The 9,510-nt window shown below is 39.3% G+C and overlaps 1 protein-coding gene across 1 annotated transcript; it reads left to right on the forward strand.

The window, feature by feature from the left end:
* Nucleotides 1-336: 336 nt before the first annotated feature.
* Nucleotides 337-2,742, forward strand: chst2a (carbohydrate (N-acetylglucosamine-6-O) sulfotransferase 2a). Its single transcript, XM_084411531.1, has one exon. The coding sequence runs from the start codon at nucleotides 852-854 to the stop codon at nucleotides 2,247-2,249; it is 1,398 nt and encodes a 465-aa protein (XP_084267657.1). The 5' UTR covers nucleotides 337-851; the 3' UTR covers nucleotides 2,250-2,742.
* The last annotated feature ends 6,768 nt before the right edge of the window (nucleotides 2,743-9,510 follow it).

Raw genomic sequence — 9,510 nt, forward strand, 5'->3', positions numbered from 1 at the left:
AATCTTGAAACATAACCTAGATACAGAACACCCCATCCATACAGTTTAGGGTAACTTTTTAAAATCTTAAAATAAAGGTATACTTTATAAATAGATAGGCTACACTTAATTTTCCAGACATAATGTATAATACTATTGTCTGAACTCTCCAAATGTTATTCTTCGTGATACACAACGCATCATGTTGCTATGTAGGCTTGTGACCATAGAGATTTGACGGACGTAGACAGGAACCAATAGCGTCGTTAGTAGACGCCAAGATGCTCCTGATTCCACCATTCAGCGCTTAAAGGAGGCGGGACTTGTGTTCCTATTCTATCATTTAATTCGTGCAGCACCAATCGGTTATAGCGTCCGCCCGGACAACAGAGCAGAGGCAGGGTACCACAATGACTGGAGATGGCTTTATTTTGATTCCGTGTGTTTAAAAGGAACTTTCTATTTACGGGATTTTCTTTCCTTTGAGCGCAAATGCTCGCGCACGCATCTATATCGCCATTTTTCCCCCAGCCCGTGGCCCGGACGAGAAATGTTATCAGGAGGAGACCCCGCCGCTTTTCATCGGTAAGCGAAACGAAATGAGCTCGAGTTCGCTTTGTGAGCCGTTAAATAATACGAACGGCATCCGTTGCATGGTATCCGAATGAAACCCTGCGCATTGCGGTGCGGTTTGTTTTCGTTTCGCCTTCTATTTTGGAGCGTCGGGCATCCCCTCCTCTCCCACGCATCACCTAATCGATAATCGATTGCATGGACTTGGGGCAGATGCCACGCTTTCCTCCATGCCATCATCGCTGCATGTGATAAACTGCAGCTCTATTTGAGACACCACTGGCTCTCCTGTGTCATAAATGAAAAACAAACCCTACCCTCTAAAATTCACACCACCATGGGAGAAGAATGCTGGCTTTGGAAGGAAACACAAGTCTTGCACGAGAAGTCACACCAAAATAATAGCCAACCCTGGAATTGTGATGAAAGTGCTACGGCGGAAGAAGATCATCATGTTTCTGGCGTATTTTCTGCTGGTGGCTCTGACCATGCTGAACCTGGCTAATTACAAATGGACCAAAGAGCCTCAGCAATGCAACCAGCCGGTTGTGCAAGGAGTGAACTTCCAAAGCAGATCCGACATCCGTTACCTTTACAAAGCCCCGCAGGTCAAGAAACGCCAGCTGGTGTACGTGCTGACCACTTGGAGGTCCGGCTCGTCTTTCTTCGGGGAGCTCTTCAACCAAAACCCGGATGTGTTTTTCTTATATGAGCCTATGTGGCATATTTGGCAGAAGCTGTACCCGGGGGACGCGGTGTCCCTCCAGGGAGCAGCACGGGACATGTTGAGCTCTCTTTACAGGTGCGATTTCTCCGTCTTTCAGTTGTACAACAGTCCCGGGGGGAAGAACATAACCTCCCTTGGACTGTTTGGGGCCGCCATCAATAAGGTCATCTGCTCCTACCCCTTCTGCTCGTCCTATAGAAAAGATGTGGTGGGAATGGTGGACGAAAAAGTGTGTAGAAAGTGCCCCCCGCAGAGCCTTCAGATGCTGGAGGAAGAGTGCCTGAAGTACAACACGATAGTGATAAAGGGAGTTCGCATTTTGGATGTTAACGTTCTGGCTCCTCTAATGGAGGACCCCTCTCTGAATCTGAAAGTCATCCACCTGGTTCGAGACCCCAGGGCGGTGGCCAACTCCAGGATTAAATCTAGACACGGCCTCATTCGGGAGAATTTGCAAGTCGTGCGCAGCAGGGACCCCAAGCTTCGTCGTGTGCCATTCGTGGACCCCAACCACAAAATGAACAAAAAAGACGGCTCAGATTACCACTCCATCGGAGCCATGGAGGTGATCTGCGAACAGACGTCTAGGACTCTGAAAACTGCTCTTCACCCTCCCAACTGGTTCAAAGGCAAATACATGACGGTACGTTACGAGGACTTGGTGGAGAATCCCGTTAAAATGGTACGGAACGCATATCGCTTCATTAACCTTTCAGCCAATCACGAAATTGAGGTCTTCGCCATGAACATGACGACGGGACCGAACGCCTCCACCAAACCGTTCATCGTGTCGTCCAGGAACGCGACGCAGGCGGTCAGCGCATGGAGAACTGTGCTGAACTACCAGCAGATCAGGCAGGTGGAGGAGTACTGTCAGCACGCCATGTCTCTGCTGGGATACCTGCGCGTTCGCACGGCCGGCGAGGCCAAGGATCTGAGCAGGCCGCTATTGACAGTGCCCAAAATATGAACCACCGCCAAAGACGTTTCGATGTTTTGCATTTTGTGCTGGGAACAGCCTCATTCTTGTACGAACTGGTATTTATGTTCAATGCTTATTAATGGCTCAGTGGAATGTATCTGTTTGCATCAGCCACTTACTCTGTTTGTCGGGACCAGAATATTGTCTGCTGCGTCGCCACCTGTTTGACCAAAATAAGAAGAAACATACTTTGTGAATGACGTGTCTTTGATCATTAAAGCTATACGCCAACATATTTATTTAATCAAAAGATTTAGATTTTTTTTTGCATTCACTGCTTTCAGCACTGCACAAACTAGATAGAGACTATCTGAATAGCCATAGTCTCACTGTCTCGTTCAAATGATGCGCTCTAGTTCCTGTAGACTCTGTCTTCTGGGTCAACACACTTAAAAGCATGTCCTTCTGGTTATGCAGTACATTTTAATGTCTCATCATGTCTTCATTTTTATGGATAAAATATTAAACAATTTTTAATTGATTTTCGACCCCAATTACTTTCACTGTATAGACAAAATATCTATCTATCTATCTATCTATCTATCTATCTATCTATCTATCTATCTATCTATCTATCCCATCCTGTTTTATTTTGTAATATGACTTTAACAAAAGCCAGTTCCATAATGTCATCATATATAAGAAGTGACCATTTTGAGCAGAAAACACTACGGTAACACTATTAGCAATGTATTTGATAAATTCGGTGATGTTGGGATATCATTCGGTTTGTTTCACTCGACATTCCATCTCGAGTGATAAAATGACAGAAACTAAAATATCAACACTTTCAAAGATTGCCCTTATGTAAGCTATAACAGTCAGTCTCTGAGCAATGTCTGACTTCAACTCTTCATTTCCATCCTGTTATGTAAGTTATAATTAAATATGAGGTGCTCGAGCTTGACCTGATAATATTTCTAAAAATCTTCTACACCCTTTTAACAGAAATGCTTACAAGCAACAGAGCTTTAAAGGTACTGCACAACAGAAATTACCCAATCACTGTATTACGTGGTTCATAACAAGAGCGTTTGAGAGCAACTCACTCCCACCTACTTTTTCTTTCAGTTCCACTTATAACGCCACACAAGATGTCTGTATTTCCCCTTTTTAATGCATTTGTTTTATATACAAAGTTATCGGTGGAAATATACAGCTGTATTTTTTCTGTGCTCTGATCGGAATGTGGACAGTAGTGCTGCATTCTGACACATCCAGCAGGTTTTCATTTACCTCTCTTCCCGGTATACGAGTCTGTTTTAAACAAAGAGGAAATGAATTTGTGATTATGTGACGCTCTGAAAATTTCTATCAATGTCTTCTCTAATGTAGTTTGGCAAGTATATAGATACGACAACATCCAAAAATAATAATAATGCAGCCTCCCCTGCAGAGAAAGAGCTCGTTCACTTTGAAAGTATACAAATACGTTTGAACATACTATCTGCATTTGTTTGATTTAAGTTACACTCAATATAGACTCATGGCTGTGTTTATTTTCTTGTCCCACATTTGATCTAAAGCAATTTGACATGGTTAATAGTGTCATCATACTTAAAATAATTTGTTGGTAACACTTTACAATAAGGTTTCATTAGTTAACATGAATTAAGAATGAACAATACTTCTACCGCATTTATTTATCTTTGTTAATGTTAATTTCAACATTTACTAATACATTATTAAAATCAAATGTTGTATTTGTTAACATTAATGCACTGTGAACTCACATTAACAATCAATAAACAGCTGTTTAAAAAAAAAAAAACTAACATTCACAAAGATTAACCAATGCTGTAACAAATGTATTGCTCATGGTTAGTTCATGATAGTTAAAACATTAACTAATGTTAACAAATGAAACCTTAATGTGAAGTGTTAGCATATTTGAAAATGTTCTTTTGAATGTTTTATTCATCAAAGAATCATGAGTCATTTTCAACATTGATAATAATAATAAATGTTTCTGAGCAGCAAATCAGCATTATAATGATTTCTGAAGGACCATGTGACACTGAAGACTGGTCATGATGCTGAAAAAAACAACAACGTTATTTTAAATTATAATAATATTTCACAATATTGCTGTTTTTACTGTATTTTTGATCAAATGCAGCCACTTTTTTAAAAATATGGAAAAAAAAACCCTGTAATCCCTGAAGATCCTTATCTTTTGAACAGTGTGTGTATATATATATATATATATATATATATATATATATAAATATATAATGGTAGTAAAAACTAGGTAAGCGTTACGCAGTGGCGTCTGTATCTGTACCAAAGCAAAAGCTATTTTAAGAGCCAAACGGCAGAAATATCAATGGCATCAGCTCTGTTCCTAATACATCAGCTACAGTATGTACAGGCATTTAAATGTTGGCAAACTCAACTAGCAGACCACAAATCCCGGACAATCAGTCTGTCTCCCAGGAGTATCCAGTGACTATGAATCCTTGATTCTCTGAAGCGGTTGCCATCGCAGCCGTGTGTGAGAGCGAGCGAGAGCAAACCGCGAGAGAGCGGCCTCTGTTTTCCACAAATAGCAGCTGCGGGTGGGGAGGCCCCTGAGGGGTCGGGGCAGGGGGCCGTATGTGGACTGGGTGCTCAATGGCTGGGCTTGAAGAACTGTTGGCTCACAGTTTGGGTCCCGGCAAGTGCCCTGGCCCGTCGCCATGTCTGTGCCCTTATCCTGTTGCTGTAAACAGAACATGAGGTGATAAAAAAAAAAAAAAAAAAAAAACACTTTAAGGCCTGCTGATGACATTGTTTCACTTCCAGTAATACAGGATGCCTTCGTCAAGCTTGAGTTTACTGTTACTGTACTGCTTCCAGAGAACTGTTTATCATAACAGGTTTAAGATTATGGGTTGGTTGTAACAATACCAAAATGTCAGTATAGTCGATAACCATACCAGTTAATACATTGTCAATACAACCAATTCCATTGAAAATGCTCCTTGATTTAAAAATCATTTGATTTAAAAGGTGATCTTTTTTATAAAACCTAAATGTAATATTAACAAATTGTCTTCATGACAAGTATTTTAAGGTACTGGTAATCAAGTAAACAGTCAGTATAAATTAAACCATGCATGTTGTTCATTAGTATTACCACTTTCTAATGTAATTACACTATACTATAAAAACAAGTATTATATTATAAACACATTATCATTATTTTGTTAAAATTTGTCCCATATGCCAAAGTTTGGGGTCAGTATTATAAAAAATAATAATTAAAAAAGCGGTTCTTTTGAACATTCTATTAAAGAAAAACACTTTCCACTGAAAATTAAGCATCACAACTGTTTTCAAACATTGATAATAATTAGAAATGTTTCATGAGCAGCAAATCAGCATATTAAAATGATTTCTGAAGGATCATGTGACACTGAAAACTGGAGTAATGATGCTGAAATTCAGCTTTGAATCACAGAAATAAGTTCCATTTTAAAATATATTTGAATAATATATTACTGTTATTACGGTATATTATTATTTTTTTTAAATCAAATGAATGCAGCCTTGGTGAGCATAAGAGACTTCTTTCAAAAACCTTACAATATTTTGTATGGTATATACTGTATACTATTGTTCAAAAGTTTGCTTGTATTCTGTTTACTATTGGAAATATGCATCTTAATTTGCACCCAATGTAAATAGTAACTTGTGCTAAGCAGAAACTAATATTTGCATTTTAAATTTCTTAATAGATACGGTGAGAAGAAGAGTAAGAGTAAGTGAGTGGTGGTTATATAATAAACCTTGTGTGTAAAATATTTCGAGATTTGCATCGAATAATCATATAATGTGGTTGTTTACTAGGAGCCACAGTGATCACTAACCATAACTTTATTTTAAAAATCGTGTGTGCACACTAATTGTACCAAATATTTTAAAGTAAATGTAAGTATATAATATAGAAAGAATTTTTTAAAGAAAGTGAATGCAAACTAGGCCATATTCAAAAATTGGCAACAATGGTTTTGACAATGCTGAGTTTGCCTCTACAAAATATAATGGTGAGAGAAGTAAAAAAAAAAAAAAAAAAAAAGGTCAAAGAGACAGAGAAAAAAGAATCCCTCAAGCATGTGATAAACATGAGGTTTGGGTGTGGAAATTCTTGCACTGTGTTTGATTGACTGCTCTTGTATGCACAAATGCTGTTAACAGTCTCATTGTTACCTACTGCCACACTCATTTCTAAGGCCACAGAGACAGTCCTCTGTGCAGTTGTCATGGTTACATGGTCAGTGATGCCCATCATGCAAATAGAGCAGATGTTGACCATGTAGACGAGGACAGCTGAGAAGATGGAGTGTATTTGGATGGCCTGGGGGAATGAAATGAAGCAAAAATGAATCTTTCCCCGCTATTTCCCAATGAGCACCATTTACACCAATCCCCTAATTTCCTCTAAAAATAAATCATGAAGCATGTTGCCCATATTATTGGATGTATTTTCCAAGCGGCTGAGCTATCATTAGCAGCATTGCTTAGGTAAATACATCATGTATCATCCAAGTAGTTTTTACAGCCATGAACGCATTAGTAGAGCTCTTGTCCTCTCCTAAGTCATATTTTAGTGAACACTGGAGTCTCATCTCAGATGCAGAGATGCATATGCATGGACTCGTCTCTCCGCTGACCCCAGTGTGAGGTGTAATTAGCATACTGCCTGCTCTGAATATGATCATTTCACTGCTGTGCTTCTACTTACGAACTATCCCGTGATTAAAAATTGATGAGAACCTATTTGATTGGGGACACTGCGATCTTAGATCCATAGGTTATGAAAGCACAATCATTATTTATGTGTCATGCAGTTCTCATGCATTTTAAATTATACAAACACTATACTTATAAAGGTTCCTAGTTATAGAAAACAATTCTAATCAGGGCTGCGGTAAGCAATTCTTGAGGTACAAAACCTTTATGACATTTCTGTCGTATAATTTGTGTGTGTGCTATCAGGGTTTATTAAATTATATTTTATATATATAAAGGGGTTTGAAATGAACTTTTTCACTCTCCAACCAATTTGGCTACAAAATGTTTAAGTTACTGGCCATTCAGAACTTCTATTAGCCAAAAAAAAAAAGAAAAAAAAAAGATAAAATGCATCAACCATCTCATCCCTTTCTCTTTCATCCTCATCCTTTTCACCAAAAATGTGTTTTAGGTGGACAGATCAATACAGTATAAAAAAAATGTAGGATGTTGGAAAATAACAATGTTATCTCTATTCTCTGTTAACCAAATGCCTTTTTAATTTTCGCTAATGCTTCAATGCAAATGAACAATCGCGCTGTTATTTGTTGCGTATAGTGACGTCTATGTTCAAGTAAAGGCCTCATTATACTTCTGCGTCGGACCTACGCCGGAGCCTATACGCCGTAGGCAACGTGTTGGTTTTAATTTATACTTCTGTGTCGTTGTCCGCGTTGACGCGCACCTAGGGAGCATGTGAAACCCCGAGGGAGGGGTTCTGGCAGACCAATCACAGCGCTTGTGTTCGTGTAGAATTGACGCGTTGTTACATTTTTGGAGAGGTGCACGTCAGGGTACGCCGTAGGGTACACGCGCTACACACAGCCTACGACGTAGCTACGGCGGCAGTTCGACGCAGAAGTATAAATAGGCCTTTAGCCCTTGTTCATTGATCATTGGTCATTGGAATCTGCCATGGAGCTGATTTATTATTTAACGGGTTTTTTTTTCCTTATGAATTTGTTTTCTGCACCATTGGCCTGTTCTGCATATATGGTTTGGCTATTGGAGAAAATATAAAAAATGTACACACAAAAAAAATTATAACTACTGTAAAACAATCAACTTAAAGCTGCAGTATGTAATATTGACAGCTAGTGGTTGAAATGGGTACTGCAGTCCAAATTCGAAATATTGAAGAGAGTCGTTTCCGCGCCCCATCCTGCTCAGACTCGACGCTCACGCGGGTTTTCAGATTGAGGACACGCAGCAATTGACAATGGAAGGTGAGGAGATATACACACTGTAAGTTGATGAGTTGATTTATCCATGTTTTAATATGCTTGAGATTTTTAGTCTGCAAGAATCTGCAATCTCTGACCCAGTTTGTTTTTCCTGGCTTCCATGGTTGCAATACGCGGTGTTTTCCACCAACAGGCAACCCTGGGTGTCGAAATACTATTGGGCAACTTGGCAGTGAGCGAGATCACACAGACCGAAACAATAACAGACATTCCCACACAAAGGGCACATTTCAAGAATAACTGGTTGTAGAAGTGTTTTTTAAATATCTGCAAACATATTATGAAAAAATTACATACAGCACCTTTACAGTAGCTACAAGTACGATGTGGTTTAATATCAAAATAGCTCCAATATCATACACTAGAGTTGTGTGGGGTGGGGGTAAATTAAGCTTGACCTGCTGTGCCATCACAATCTTGTTTCATTTCGGTCTATGGATCTGCAAGTGTACATATTGAGTAGACTCACTCCCTCAGCCAAAATTGAAGGGTAGAGGGTCTGTCCAAATAAACTTGTCCCCTTGACGAAGTTGGCGGCGAAGTGTTTAGGGAAGTTCGCTAGTGTATGTCTAAAAGTGGAGTTAAAGGGTAACTCTCGGCAAAATTGAACCTGGGCTCTTTTTTGTTAATCTGCCCGAGTCAAACTTTCGTGTAAAAGCATAATTAGAATGGAAACGCCACTTTTAAGTTTGAGCGTATTTTAGTTTTAGGTCAAAATGCCTTTTTAATGGGAGTGCTTGGGGCAGCATCAAATCGCTATTTTGAAAACACTAAGAAGGCTCGACACAACATAAGTAGTCGATCTCGGAATGCAACGTAATGAACTGATTCCATCTTTACTCTCCTCATGTTACGTCGCATTCGGAGATCGACTACTTTTGACTGACGAAATTCCAGCCACTGGAAACACTAACTGATAAAGTGAGTCATACAAAACCTTTCTTTTTAGTAAACTTTGCGTACACAAACAATGTAGTCAACGCTCAAGTTCATGCGAAGAGCCCCTGGTGATGCTTCGAGCACAGTTTCATGTTGTGTCGAGCCTTCTTAGTGTTTTAAAAATAGCAATTTTGATGCTATCATAGTAGTGCCCCTAGCACTCCCATTCAAAAGGCAATTTGACCTAAAACGAAAATACGGTCAATCTTAAAAGTGGCGTTTCCATTCTAATTATGCTTTTACACGAAAGTTTGACTCGGGTAGATTAACAAAAAGAGCCTAGGTTCAAT

This window comes from Rutilus rutilus (assembly GCF_951802725.1).
Source record: "Rutilus rutilus genome assembly, chromosome: 6".
In the NCBI taxonomy this organism is placed as follows: Eukaryota; Metazoa; Chordata; class Actinopteri; order Cypriniformes; family Leuciscidae; genus Rutilus; species Rutilus rutilus.

Excerpts from the sequence above, each read along its gene's own strand:
- chst2a (XM_084411531.1), top strand. The coding sequence starts at position 852 with ATGAAAAACAAACCCTACCCTCTAAAATTCACACCACCATGGGAGAAG.